Source organism: Eublepharis macularius, chromosome 15 (assembly GCF_028583425.1).
Source record: "Eublepharis macularius isolate TG4126 chromosome 15, MPM_Emac_v1.0, whole genome shotgun sequence".
Classification (NCBI taxonomy): domain Eukaryota; kingdom Metazoa; phylum Chordata; class Lepidosauria; order Squamata; family Eublepharidae; genus Eublepharis; species Eublepharis macularius.
Window position 1 is genome coordinate 27,028,728 of NC_072804.1, and position 15,257 is coordinate 27,043,984.

Below are 15,257 nucleotides of genomic sequence, written 5' to 3' on the forward strand. Positions count from 1 at the left end.
TCCAGGCATATATGGTCCTCCTCTCTTCCGTTTTATCCTCACATCACAACAATCCTATGAGGTAGGCGAGGTCGAGGAACTGACCCAAGGGCACACAATGAGCTTCCCAGTGGCTGAGTGAGGTTTTGAACTCAAGTTCCCACCACCACGAAAGTCACAATCGTTCATTCTTTAACAGTGGTCTTGCAAGAAAATCCCTTGTTTAAACCACACTTGTGGATCTATTCTTGGGGCATAACCCACAACCCCAAAAACACCATGAAAAGTGCAAATCATACTGCCCATGACTCAGCCGAAATGGCACTGATTTGCCATTTCCCCGCAACAGGGACTCACCAATTCCTTCTTCAAGCTTGTGGATGGTGTGCGTTTCAACAGCCACTACAGCCGTGCTGGTCTCGGAACCCTCTTGATAAATCCTGTTGCAAAGCTGTCTATTAATAAAATAAAGCGTATTTATTGCATGGGGAAAGAATCTCAAGAAAGGGGTTAAAAACGCCAACCCAGCAACACATTCCATTTATTTCCAACATTTATTGTTTCAGTTGCTATCTTCGTATTGTCGATTTTAGTTTTGATATTGTTAGCCATCTTGGGGGCCTTTTAAGGCCAAAAGGTGGCACATAAGAACATACAGATGAATGAATACATAAATCTGAACACATGATGAAAGGGACACATCCTATTATTATGTTAAAATTACTGAATTATGTACCTTCTGAATTTGCACAAAACAAAAGAGGCTCCACTTACCCTTGCTGTACTGGCTGCAGTTGCAATATCACCTGGGTTTTGGTATCTTCTGGATTCCCTCCTTCATTTCCTTCAGTTGGCACAACCACCACATCCCCGACAGGGATGCTGACTTCAGCATTTGCCATTTGCTCACATGAAGTCCGAGAAGCTGGGAGTAACAGATAAACAACAAAAACACCCATTTATTCTTTCCATTCCAGATTTACCGTGAGAGTTACAGAAAAATGAAAAGAGAAGCCCTGTGGTTTGTCCAAGCCCTAGGTTTGGGCATAAACCCGAGTCTGTCTAATTCTTCCTCCCAAGCTGGGGGGACATCTTCCCCTTGCAGCCGTTTCTCATGGCCAGACTACTGCAAGGCCAGGTGCGACTCGGCACACAGTAGTTGGGAAATTCAAACATCGCAACAAACCACGCTTCATATAAATTGTGCTTAACAAACCAGCTGTAAATACTAGTCAGACACTTCAACTAGGTGCCAACCATATGTTAGCCCAATTGTATTCAAACACCACAGGCAACCATAGCTTATCACAGTGATCTCCAGTGTGGTGCTCACACACTTCCTCTTTAGCCATGCTGCTGTGTGTTTCCTGCGGATTTGTTTCCTAAAACCTGTGTGCTTGTTGGAAACAAAATCCGAAAGGTCTCAAATAGAATGCATGGGGGGGGGGGGGAGACAGAGCTTTGAGCTTCCCCCTACCAGCTGACCGACTAGCACAACTCTGAATTCATTCTGGGCACGGGTGTCACAGACATGCACCCTCAGCTTGGCCAAGGACATGGACACCTGTAAGTGTCCAGGCTGGAAAACCTCCCCCCACCCAGTTTGCACAGGGAGCAAACCTTCCTCTTCTTTTGGAAATGGTTACCAAACAACACCTCTTCCTCAAAACAAAAGAGCAGTCCCGAGCTTTCCTCTTCCCCCTTAGTGAACGTGGCATTTTGAAAGAGCCCAGGAGTGTATCCATTGCTCTGAGTGTGCTCAGCTGGACGCAACGGCCCCCGTTGTAGGAGGATGCTTGTCTTGGAACCTTGCAACATTTTTTTATGATTGATCCTGTCACCAGGGCAGCCCTTTGGTGGGGAAACCCACTACCCTTTCTCAAAATGACAAAAGTGCCCTCGGGCTCAACAAGGTTGAAGGCCTCTGGTTTACTATGTTGTCTGAATGCAGCTTGTATGTATATGGTGCATGCATATACATGTTCACTAGAGCTGAGACACATCCACTATTTAACATCTGGCAGCCCAGGAGAATAGGTCAGCACCAAAGGAATTCTACCATGTGCATACACACTAAGAATGTTTTAAAAACACACCCCCAACATCTCTCCCAAAGACAACGTAGAGATAGTGCTTTTTAAGGGGCAGGCAACACAGCTTTGGAAGCCACTTGCAGCTCCTGAGCTTCAAGACGGAGCTTTGCACTTATATTTTCCAAGAAAGCTGTTGTAACACAGTGGTTAAGAGTCTCTCTGCACGTTACTAAGTATCTAGGGACACTCAAGTGCAGGATGGTATGTGTAGTCCTCAATTCACGTGCAGGTTGTTCTTGCTCTGTGCACGTGAATGCCACTTTCACAGGAGCTCTTTTTGTATGGCTGCATCTGCAAATGATTCTGAAGGGCAAAGCGCCAATTCTGCTCTGTTTTTGCTGCAAGAACAAGTACTGTAGGCTCCTTTGAATTGCCCATTTGCATTTCTCTAAGGTGTGAGAAAGTGTTGAGATCTGTATTTGAATGAATAGATGTAGGGGAAACTGGAATTCTTTTAGCAGGAACTGATATGAAACGCGTGAGTGTACTCACAGGGAGCAAACTGAAGTGTGACTATGCGAGCAAGTGCATAGAAAGTTGGAGGGGGGGGACACACATGAAATGAGGTTCACTTGAGCGTCCCTAGATATTTAGTAACATGTAGAGAGACTCTAAGTAGTTGAGTTGCAAGTTAGCACTCTGCTGGTTTGAATCCCACTACTGCCAAGAGCTCAGCAGGTGGCCTTGGGTAAGCCAGTCTTCTTAGCTCCAGCTTCCCAGGTGGAGGTAAGAACAACACTGACTTTGTTCACCACTCTGAATGGGGCACTAATCTGTCTAGAAGAGCAATATATAAGAACAGTTATTATTATAAATGTTCACCTCCCAACCACATCAAAAAGAGGTCAGCAGCAGAAGAGAACACGAATCTCCTAAAGAGAAAAACCTCCAGTGGTCATGAGTCAGGCTGGGGAGAAGACAGCATCAGGGGAAGAAATAGCTGCTTTATTACATATATTTGTATGCAGCTCTTTGACCTTAGGAACACTGGACTCTTACTGCAATGTGGCTCATGCAACATGTGCTATGCTGCAAAAAGAAATCTCTGTCAGCCCACTGGCACAGCCCATCATGCATCTGACTTGGTTAAAAACATTCTACAACAGTCTCAGCAATAACACTATGTCAATAATATTCCATATCAGTATTTCAACAATATTGCATTTAAATGTCAACAGCATTCATAATTATACAAGTGAAGACGGTCCAGAAGTCCATATGTAGTACAGTCGGTTAAGGGTTCCAATCAATCTCTATGAATTGCACTTGCCCATTTTAATTCCCAATACTCCAGTGTAGCTGGGTCGTAATTCAAGGTGCCATAATTCACTCTTCCAGCACAACAGTTTTCATGGGGAGGTCATGGTTTCAAACTTGCCCAACAAACTGCTAGCGTGGTTTGTTTCGCACCCACGTGCTTTGTTAGGGGCATTACACGAACAATTTCAGACTATTCATCATGTCGGATGTACTTCTGTTGTTAGCTGACGGACGCCATATTCCAGAAAGCCAGTCAGCTTTCAAAGACTAACTTGGAGCTCGGTAACAGCTCAATGGTATGTGCCAAAATTAAGTCTCACTAAAATTTATTCTCCAAAAGTGTTCATAACAATGCAGCCTTAAACCCAGTCCTCAAGGGTAGGCTTAGCAGTGACTTTGCATGTGTTATGTGCCATCAAGTCGTTTCTGCTTTATAGCAACCCTATGAATTAACAACCTCCAAAACATCCTATCATTGACAGCCTTGTTCAGGTCTTGTAAACTAAAGGCCATGGCTTCCTTTAAACAAAGCCATTTCATTTCAGGTCTTTCTTTTTTCCGAATGCCTTCCAATTTTCCTAGCGTTACTGATTTTTCCAGTGAATCTTGTCTTCTCGTGATGTGACGAAGGTACAATAGCCTTGATTTAGTCATTTTCGCTTGTAGGGAGAATTTTAGCTTGATTTGTTCTAGAACTCGCTTATTCGTCTTTTTGGCAGTCCATGGTATCCATACAACTCTCCTCCAATACCACATTTTGAACGAATCAATTTTCATCCTGTCAGCTTTCTTCACTGTCCAACTTTCACATCCATACACACTAACAAAGATTACCACAGTATAAATTATCTTGGCCTCGGTCCCCAGTGACACCTTCCTTATCCTTAAGGATCTTTTCTTGTTCCTTCATGGCTGCCCTTCCAGATTTCAATCTCCTTCTTTCTTGGTTGCCGACTCCCTTTTGGTTGATGATTGAGCCAAGGAATAAAAAAGTCTTGAAAAATTTCAATTTCTTCACTGTCTTTGAGCATACCAAACTCAATCCCTGGCATATCCAGTTAAGATATTCATTAAGCTGCCCTATACTGAGTGAGACCATTGGTCTATGTAGTTCAGTATTTTCAACTCTGACTGGCACCAGCTTTCCAGGGTACTAGGTGGAAGTCTTTCACGTCACCACTTACCTGATCCTCTTAATAAGAAGTGTTACGACTGAACTTGGGACTTTCTGGATGCAAGGCAGATGCTCTACTGGTGAGCCATGGCCCCTCCGTAGCAGGTGCCAGGAAAGATCCTCTCTGCCGGAGTCCCTGGAGAGCTGCTGCCAGTCAGAGCAGAGACTACTGAGCTACATGGAACAATGGTCTAACAGAGTAAGGCAACTTCATACCACATATCCTAAAAAACATCAATTCAGACATAGGTAAAGGTAGTCCCCTGTGCAAGCACCGAGTCATTACTGACCTATGGGTGGACATTGCATCACGATGTTTTCTTGGTAGACTTTTTACGGGATGGTTTGCCATTGCCTTCCCCAGTCATCTACACTTTACCCCCAGGAAACTGGCTACTCGTTTTACCAACCTCGGAAGGATGGAAGGCTGAGTCAACCTTGAGCTGGCTACCTGAACCCGGCTTCCGCCAGGATTGAACTCAGGTCGTGAGCAGAGCTTGGGCTGCAGTACTGCTACTTACCACTATGCGTCATGGGGCTCTTCAACTCAGACATAAACTGCCAATAATAAATGCCCCTGTACAGATCTATGGTGCAGTCTCATTTGAAATACTGTGTGCAGTTTTGGTCCCATCTCAACAAGGACATTGGTGGTGGAGAGTGCCCTCAAGTCAGAGTTGACCTCTTGTGAGGTTTTCATGGGAAGAGACTAACGGAGGTGGTTTGCCATTACCTGCCTCTGCAACCCTGGTCTTTGTTGGAGGACTCCGATCCAATTACTAACCAAGGCCAACCCTGCTTAGCTTCTGAGATCTGACGAGATTGGCTTGCCTGGGCTATCCAGGTCAAGGCGAAGAGGACATTGCAGAGCAGTGAAAAGTACAGAAGAGGACAACCAAAATGATTAGGGGGTTGGAGCATCCTTCCTACGAGGAAAAGCTAAAGAGACTGGGACTTTTCAGTTTTGAGAGATGACGTGAGTGGGGAGCACAATAGAGGTTTATTAAATTATGCATGTGGCTGAGAGAGTGGGTAGAGAGAACTTTTTCTCCCTTTCCCAAAATACTAGAACTCAGTGGCACCCATTGAAGTTTATGGGGCAACAGATTCAGGACAGACACAAGGAAATACTTCTTTTTTCAATGAGCAATTAAAATATGGAATTTGTTGCCAGAGGATGTAGTGATGGGTCGCAAGCATAGATGACTTTAAAAGAGGATGAGACAGGTTCAGAGAGCAGAGGTTCCTCAGTGGGTACTAGCCATCGTGACTAAAGAGAACCTCCACAACCAGAGACAGTCAATCTCTGAATTCCAGTGCTAGGAGGCAACATCAGGGGAAGGCCTTGGCCTCCATGCCATTGTTGGTCCTCCAGTATAACTGGCTGGCCACACTGTGAGACAAGATGCTGCATGAGATGGACCACCGGTCGGACCCAGCAGGGCTCTTCATATGCTCTTATCAAGACTGCAGCCTCCATGTCCTCTTTGTTGTCCAGTGTGTGTGACAGGATGCTGGACATGATCATTTGATCCAGCAGGAACCTCTTATGGATTGAAGGGTGAAGTCTTAATTCACATCATGGGCTGGCTGCTTATAGGATAGTTTACACAGAGAGCTGAATTCAGCAGTAATATTTGAAGTCTCCCATGGGGCAGGGGGGAGGGGGAATCTCCTGCAGTATGTCAGGATGAAGGCCTTAGCAAAGCATTTTTCTTTGCATACTATTCCTTCTAGATGGACCACTGATCTGATCCAGCAAGGCTCTTCTTATGTTTTTAAGTGAGTCCCACTGAATGCAATGGGACTTCCAAGCCATTGTACACAAAATACCAGCCTAAGGCACAGTTTATCTAAGCAGGAAAACGAGGTGATGATAAAGTATCAGAGTGGTGGTGGAATGGGCTGCACCAATTCAGATTGCAAGGAGTAGGTTCCAGTTCTGCATGTTTATTCACATCAAAAAAGACCCTATGCAATAGAAGACTAGCACAGCACAGCGCTGCTCGCTGTTTGCTCACTGTACTGTGCTGTGCTAGCTTCCTATTTGCAGGGAGTCTGTAACACAGGGGGCATTTGAAAAAGTGGTTCTCTCCTGTGGTCTCAAGAACTGTAGTCCCATTTCACCAACTCATTCTGTTACATGCATAAATCTAGTCATCATATTAGCTCAGTTAGGAATATGGGCAGTTGGAAATAAGTTGCCAACCAGGGCCACTGATATTTATTAGGCTATACTACAAAATATACCCACAAGGTTCTTATTTATGGGGAAAGATTGGGGAGAAGGGTAACTCTGTTTTTTGCACATAGATCCAGAGGAGTTAGCCATGTTAGTCTGCAGTAGCAAAACAGCAAAGAGTCCAGTAACACCTTAAAGACTAGCCAACTTTATTGTAGCATAAGCTTTTGAGAATCACAGTTCTCCCATGGGGCAGGGGACAAAGAGAACTGTGATTCTCAAAAGCTTATGCTACAGTAAAGTTGGTTAGTCTTTAAGGTACTACTGGATTCTTCTATTTTTGCACTGTCTATAGAATATCTGGTCTAATGCTTTGGCAGGGGGAATTGTTTATAATTTTTGTAGTCATAGTCCTATTGCATCATTTGATGCCTCAGGCTATTTGACTGCATTAATTTACACTGCATAATCCGCCTTGAGTCTCAGTGAGAAAGACAGGCTATAAATAAAGTAAATAAATACAATTTTAAGGTAAACTAAGACCCTAAGGATGAATCAAGAGGGCTCATATGCCACATTTCTTCTCTCTTTTTTATTGTGGTTACTAGTATTAAATAACATTTTAGCCTCTCACAATTCTCTTTTGGGGATGAGGTTTCTTCCATCACCTGTAATAACAGTGACAAATGTCAGTGCCAGATCACATAGATCCTTCCGGTTCACAAGGGTCAAGAAGTTCGAATTGTGGAATGAAAGGATTTTAAGGAGCAGAAGTCTAACTGATATATTCTTTAGCAACTGATCCCCTGCTGACTGGAACTATATCAAATCTGGTATGAAAAATATATAATACATTTAATTGCATTTTCTAGTTTTCAGATCCAGAAGTCACCAAAGGCCTTTCGTAATCATTTATGGGTTACAAATTAATGCAAAAATTCTTGCCACTTTTCAGCTTTTTTTTACTGTTCCTCTTATAAGGACAGGAACTAATGCATCAAAGTGCCTTCATCCTGCCACAGGTATTTGTGTGTGTGTGAGACAGTATTTGGACCCATGTCCTTTACCAACCATTGGACTACAAAAGTTTATTATCACCACCTTTTTTACCCCTAGATATACAGTGCAATTCTATGCAGAGTTACTCCAGTCTAAGCCTGTTGAAAGCAAGAGATGGTTTCTAAACATTAACAGAATAAACCTCTGAAACAGTATCCCAGGCACATCCTTAAAAGCGCTGTTCATTTTAAAACTGAAGGGCTGCAGTAAAACAGGATTGTTCAAAAGGGCATTTTATAGAAGGAACAAGGTTGTAGTTTTAATGTCTGTGAAGGTCTGTGCTGTTTTTACTGCATTGTATTATACTATTCTTATTGCATCATTTTCTAATTTTGTAATGCAGGTTTACTGTATGAATTATACTGGTTTTATTGGATTTTTTAACTTTATAATTCACCTTGATTCTTAGCAAGAAAGGCAGATGATAAATGAAGTAAATAACAATATTCTATGAGACATTCTTTATCGTAAGTCTGAACAAGCCAACTGCTATCAGGAAGGAATTTTCCTCCATGAACACATATGTGAAACTGGCTATTTTCTCTCTCTCTCCCCCCAAATCACAGAACGTGATTTGTAAGGAAGACCATGACTGGAAATGTGGTACCAGTGAGGGATACAAATGCTACACCATGTGCTGCTGGATAGTTTCAATTTATTTCCTTTAGAAACAAATGATTGCATTACAGAGAAGGCAGTTTTTCTCATCTTAAATAAACCACCATCTCTCTAAAAAAAAAAAGAAAGAAAAAAGAACTAACTAGCAACTGGGAGTCTTGTTTCATGAAACCTCAGCACTGCTGGTATTAGTTTTTCTTCCTCTCTTTGGAGAGATTTGGACTAATTTGTCAAATTGGTCAGATGCAGAGGATAATTCTCTCATGTCACTTCTAGACCTACAGTTCTGTCAATTAGGGGTTGCCAATTAGCCTAATTGGGGGTCTGCCTTTAAACTAACATAGTAGTACTAAAGGTGCAATCCTCTCACCCACCCGCTTGTGCTGCAAGGCAAAACAAGAGTCTCGCTGGTGAAAGCAGGCAAGAGAATCAGAGGCACAAGAGACCTCGGGAACACACCAAACTCTAAGCTTTGCACAGTGACTCTGCACATTGAAAGATATTACCATTACTGTGTGATTACCCCCGGTCAAAGTAACATTTCAGACAGCACAAGTCCCTCTGTGATCTTTCTCCTCTATGTCAAACAGAGACAGAGCAATTTATTCTTTGGGATTCAAACAGAACAGTGATTTGATGCTGCCATTCACGCTAGATTGGGATACTACATGTAAGAAGGGAAGTCAGTCTGTTGCAGCAAAAAGACTCCACAAAATACCTATTTTTGCTGCATATAAGGAGTAGGAGAATCTACATGGGGTTTGTGAACCACTGCGTGTACCTGGGGAACTAATATCCTCTTCCCCTCCCCCCACAAATATGCACACAATTTGGGGTAGGAAAAACATAACAATGGCAGACAAGCACCCCAGAGAACTAGGGGGCACATAAAAATAAATTTAATATTTCATCATCTACAACTACCCAGTTAATCATACAAACTGACAGAAAGCTGCATTTTCCCATCCCTTATTAGGTATATATACGAATTAAATGGGAGTTTAAATCTATATTATCAACCATGGGTAGGGGTCCAGGCTAACCTGAATGAGCTGACCCATCTACAGCTCATAAATCTCCGATTTTCTCTTGCTAAATATGACCCCCCTCATCCCAATTCCGCCTTCGCACCCAAATAATTGTGACTGTCAAAAGTCACCATCAGAATTTCCACTGCTGGTAAGTACTTAGTACTGGTAAGGCTTCCATGCCTTTAACTGCCGAGTGGCTAAACTATAAAAGATGAAAGTCAGTGTGCATTAAGAATGTAAAGCAGCATTCCTAAACACAGGGTGTAAAATGAGGCTGAAATTGGCTCCCAGTTCTTTATTTGTAGTTTCTAGTTCTGTATTTATAAATTGAACTACAAATTCATGAATAAGAAACTGGGAACCAACTTCCATCTTGGGAGTGTGTGCCTTATTGGCTTTGATGGAACTTAATTCTGAACAAAATGCAGTCACATTACTATAAAGCACAAAGATTGAATGTCCATGTTAAGAGCCACAAACCATTCAAAATGTCCAGATTAAACACAAAGAAAAACATCTCAACTGATTCTTCTCAAGTACCAGATCAGAACTGTAAGTTTACAGAATTCAACAACCTATTCTTATATATTATAAAAATGCCACTGCTGAGATAAGACGTTTAATTCTAGGCAAGTACGCCTAGTTTTTTTTTGGGGGGGGGGTTGTCTGCAGAATAGTGGTTAAGTGGTTGGACTGGGAATCAGCACTCCACTGGTTTGAATCTCACCACTGCGTAACCCTGCAGGTGGCCTTGGCAAGCCACCCCTCTCAGCCCCAGCCCTCCAGCTCTGCCATGGGGATAACACTGACCTTGTTCACTGCTCTGAGCGGGGCACTAATTTGTCTAGAAGAGCATATATTAGTGCAGTTATTATTATTACTATGTTAATCTGTTGCAGCTAAAGAAAAATGGGGGCCTTGCAGCAACTTACAAACGAAAACAAACTGTTCTCGCATAAGCTTTGCAGACTAAAGAGAGCACACATCTTCAAAGACCTTGTCCATTTTTGCAATTGCAGAACAGAGCTCTTGTTCCTAAAAGATTATGCCAAATAAATAAACAATAACACAATGTCACTTTTGCACGGGAAGAAGTGGCCTTCTAGTTCAGGAAAGTCTGTGCTGGAATGAGGCTCCTGTTTTATTTTTATTTTGGGGTTTCTTTTTGGCGTTTGGGAGAACCTCCTCCTTTCCCCACAGTTCACACACTCAACAGGTGAAGCTTTCGCGCAGATGCCTGACAGGGATACAGCCTGTAAAATCCCCTCCCCCATAAACACAGAAGGAACGGCTGCCTGCCAGAAAGAGACACGGGAGAGGGGCTTTAACCCCGGTCTCCCGCCATTATGCCCCCGCCAAAGCCCCCTCACGCCGCCCCGCGCGCCCATTTCGCCCTCAGAAAGCCCCTCCGCGCGCAAGATGGGGAGTGGGCGGGCTCCCCGAGGGAGGGGCGTGGCCTCCCCGCGGCCCCGCCCCCACGCCTCGCTCCAGGCCAGCGGACGCACCAGACGCAGCCCTCCTTCCCCCTCCCTCCACCCATCCACCTCCCCCCCCCGCAGCGGCGCGGCGACGTCCGCTCTCCCGGCGGCGGCACGTACGGCGGCGGTTGGCGGCCGCGCGCTCTGAGCGCAGCCCCTTGGCCTCACCCCCACGCACTCTGCGTCCGCGGCTGGCCCCTCCCGGCTCCCGTCGCGCGGCGGCGCCCTCCGTTCCCTCCCCCCCCTTACCGTCTCCGAGAGCGGCCGAGTCCGGGGCTGAGGTGGGGGGAGGGGAGGGAAGAGTGAGCATGCGCAGCAGCTCCAGCGACTCGGCCGCCAGCACTTCCGGCCGCCTCCTGCCTTAAAGGGGCCGCGGGCAATTTGAGCCCCGCCGCCCCCGCCGTCGCTTCAGCGGTGGCCCTCGAGTGAGGGGGTTGGCGGCGTCCGGCGCGGGGGCTCGAGTCCCAGCATTTCTGGTTAAAAGAGTCGCGGAGGAGCTGGTCAGGACAGACACCCTGGCGCAGTGGCTACAGCGGCAGTCTGGGAGACACGGGTTCGAGTCCCCGCTCTGCCCTGTAAGCTCGCTGGGTGACCGTAGGCCAGTCACGCTCACTCAAGCCTGATCTACCTCGGAGGGATGTTGTGAGGACAAAACGGAGGAGAGGAGAACGATGTTTGCTGCCCTGCGCTCCTTGAAGGAAAGGCGGGGTCAAATTTCATAATTAGGTAGCTTCTAAATGCCTTGAATAAATGTGTGGCTGGCTAGGGAGAGGAAGCTGTGATTTTCGCATGGAGCTGCTTGCTGCTGAGCCAGACCTTTGGGCCGTCGGAGGCCGCCTTGTCTGCTCTGACTGGCAGCTGTTCTCTGAGGCCTCAGGCAGGAAGCCTTTTGTTTCACCCACTCGAACATCCTGGGGACTTGGGGGACTTGAGCATGCAGAGCAGATGCTGTGCCCCTGAGCCATGCCTCCTTTAGAGGAGGGGCTGTACCTCAGTGGCAGAGCAGGCGCTTGGCACGCAGAAAATGTCCAACATTGAAAGAGGGTCTTTGGGAAGCAGGCCTGGGAAAGACCCCTGCACGGGCCCTTCCTTGGACTCGCCATCACCAGCTCTAGAACAGCAGGAAAGCCATGCTGCCCTTTCCTTTGACTTCTCTTTTCTGCTTCCGCTCCTCTGCTTGGGCCATGTCTCCTTTGGGCAATGTGGTTGGCGGCTGCATGTTGCCCCTCTGGTTTTCTGTGGTCTCTCAGCATGTTGCTGTTGCATCCATTTTTTGTGCTTGTTCTGACCATGTGACGGTCCTCAGGATCACTACTGTAGTTTCCTGACTGTTCCCAAGTGTGGCACACAATTCTCATTCTTACCTCCAAGACCTTCTCCCTTACGTTCCAACAGGCATATGGTTGGGGCTGAGCTGGGCGTCCACCATCTAGTCTCTTTTTTAATGATGTTTTTAGGTGGTAGACTGACTGCCCCTGACTGGTTGACTGCCGCTATTTTGTATTCTTTTAAATATATTGTATTGCTGTTTTAAACTCATTTAAAGTGTGCATTTTAATGTAACATTTTTATTGAATGTAATCCACCCTGAGCCTGCCTGTGTGGGGAGGACGGAATAAAAATCGAAAATAAATAAATCTCTGCTCTTATAGGAGTCAAAACAGATGGGGCATGATCATGGAACTTTGGCGATCCCCCCCCCAAAGTCAAGTACACTGAGTACAATTTGGATCAAGATCACAAGGGAACGGTTAGGCCTTCCGTATCATTTTCTGAGTCCCACTATTTGCCCCATTTTTAGAGGGGGGAAATGTTTTTGTCAATGCCTTGGTCTGTTTGAGCCCATACCCCCCCTTGCCTGCAGCCTTCAGTCTTCAGTCTTCCATCTTCACCACCCTCAGCCATCCAAAGGTCTGCTACCTCAAACAACATCGCTGTTTCTCCCTTGTTACTCCTGATGCTCGAAATTATCTCCCAGAGCACAAGTGTAAAACCATCTCTCTCTCTTCCTTCAGACTCCTCCCCTAAATCCACCTTTTCCGAAATCCTTTGTCTCAACTTCCCAGCCCCCCTTCTCAATGGAAACCAAACTGAAACATCTATTGGCCTTCCCCTGTTTATCTCCACTACCACCTTTCTCCCGGGTCTTCCGTTGTAAGCTTCTCGGGGCAAGTGTCCATAACTGTATGTTGATGGAATTGCACAAATAATGATGCCAAATACACAGTTTCGGGAAATCTGAGGATGTTGATTTTGCCGGACATCCGTTCATATAGGTGTGTTCTAGTATGATGGATTTTATAGTTTGCTTCGTCATATGCTTCATGTTTGGAATTTTAGAATTGTTAATAAATAAAAATAAATGTGACGAAGTGGGCTCTGGCCTACAAAAGCTTTTTCAAAAGTGCCGCAAGCCTCTGTTGCATACTTTTGTGCTAGCATTATTGTATGAAAACACCCACTTTTAGATCTCTGCTGCTGTTATTTAAGTAGTTTGATCTGCTCGCTCTGCATTCTGTTGGATATAGTATTGTCTCTCAGGATCAGTCAACAGTGGGAAATGAAAATGTTTATTCATTTGCCCCACAAATCTTTTCCCAAGGCACAAGAATGCTTGTTAACTATATTTAACTCTGTGTGTGTGTGTGAAATGTGCCATCAAGTTGTCTATGACTACCAAATGAATGGAAGACCCCCGTAACATCTTATCATTAACAGACTTGCTCAGATCCTGCAAACTGGAGGACGTGGCTTCTTTGATTGAGTCAAGCCATCTCATTTTGGGTCTTCCTCTTTTCCTGCTGCTTTCAACGTTTCCTAGCATTATTGACTTTTCCAGAGAGGCTTGTCTTCTCATGATGTGACTAATGTTTTGATATTTTAGCTTCTAGGGAGAACTCAGGCTTGATGTGATCCAAAACCCACTTATTTGTCTTTCTGGCCATCCATGGTATCAGCAAAGCTCTCCTCCAGCACCACATTTCAAATGAACCAATTTTCTTCCTATCAGCTTTCTTCCCTGTCCAACTTTCCCCATTACATAGTAATGGGGAATACCATTGTGTGGATTATCTTGAGCTTGGTCCCCAGAAAGACATATTTATTTTTAAGGATTCCCTCACAGCTGTTTTTCCAAGTCTCAGTCTTCTTCTAACTTCTTGGTTGCAGACTCCCTTTTGGTTGATAATTGAGCTAAGGAATAGAAAATCTTGAACAATTTGTTTCCTCACTGTCAACTTTAAAATTGTGTAATTCCTCAGTAGTCATTACTTTTGTCTTCTTGATGTTCAGCTGTAATCCTGCTTTGGCGCTTTCTCCTTTAACATTCCTCAGTAGTCATTTCAAGTCTTTACTATTTTCTGCTAGTAACATGGTGTCATCTGCATATCTAATTGTTAATGTTCCTTCCACCATTTTTCACTCCACCGTCTTCTAGATCTAATCTAGCTTTCCTTATAATTTGCTCTGCATGGATGTTTTAACACTTGACTGTTTTGAATACAAAGGAAGTAGGTGTTAAGTTTTACTAAGCTGTAGCCCAGTGGTTAAGTAGTTCAGCTGTGAATCAGCACTCTACTGGTTTGAATCCTGCTACTGCCATGAGCTCAGTAGGTGGCCTTGGGTAAGCCACTCCTCTCAGCCCCAGCTCCCTAGCTGTATTGAGGGGATAATAATAACACTAACTTGTTCACCGCTGTGAGCGAGGCACTAATCTGTCTAGAAGAGCGGTATATAAGTACAGATATAATTATTACTATTTTTGGATGTCTAGGGAGAAATGGTTTTCATTCATTCCCCTGCTACGAGAGATCGACCATTTACCATGATATACAGAAATATGCATCTGTCACCATTCTTCAGTTTTAAAATGAAATCTGCAGTTACTGTGTCCTATGCACAAATAATACGCTCATGTTCACTGTTTCCATTCTCTTCAAGTCACCCATTTTGATAGGTCCAGGGTAGGAGTCCCCAATCTTGTTAAGCCTGTGGGCACTTTGGGCATTCAGAGAACAGGAACTGGGTGGAACCACAGAATAGTTGTCATGGTGGGTCTCGCCACAAACTATGAGGAGGTTCTAAGCCTAGGGTATCCCTATGATGAAGGCACCTGTTTCCCAAGCGGATGCTTCCTACAGACGCAAAGTTGATGCCCTTGAGGGTGTTCAGAAACGCCTCCTGCTCTAATAACCCAGAGCAGGGTTCCCCAGCCTTTTCGAGCCTGCAGGCAACTTCGGAATTTTGAGACCAGCCGCTACGAAATGGTGGTCACAGGAGGCAAAGGCAAGCACAAAATGGCTGCCACACAAGGTGGAGCCAAGCATATGTGCACACACACAAGAGAAAGGGGCGGGGAGCAGTATAAACATACACACACCAAAG

General features: G+C 44.9%; 1 protein-coding gene across 1 annotated transcript in view; it reads right to left on the reverse strand.

Annotated features, from left to right (window-relative positions):
* Positions 1-11,160, reverse strand: part of GMEB1 (glucocorticoid modulatory element binding protein 1) — a 30,543-nt gene extending 19,383 nt beyond the window's left edge. The window contains exons 1-3 of the mRNA XM_054999347.1: positions 11,124-11,160; positions 754-904; positions 337-434 (exon numbers count right to left, since the gene is read on the reverse strand). Of these exons, the coding sequence (XP_054855322.1) occupies positions 337-434; positions 754-881 (226 nt within the window). The 5' untranslated portion in view covers positions 882-904; positions 11,124-11,160. The remainder of the gene's footprint in view (positions 1-336; positions 435-753; positions 905-11,123) is intronic.
* Positions 11,161-15,257: the final 4,097 nt, after the last annotated feature.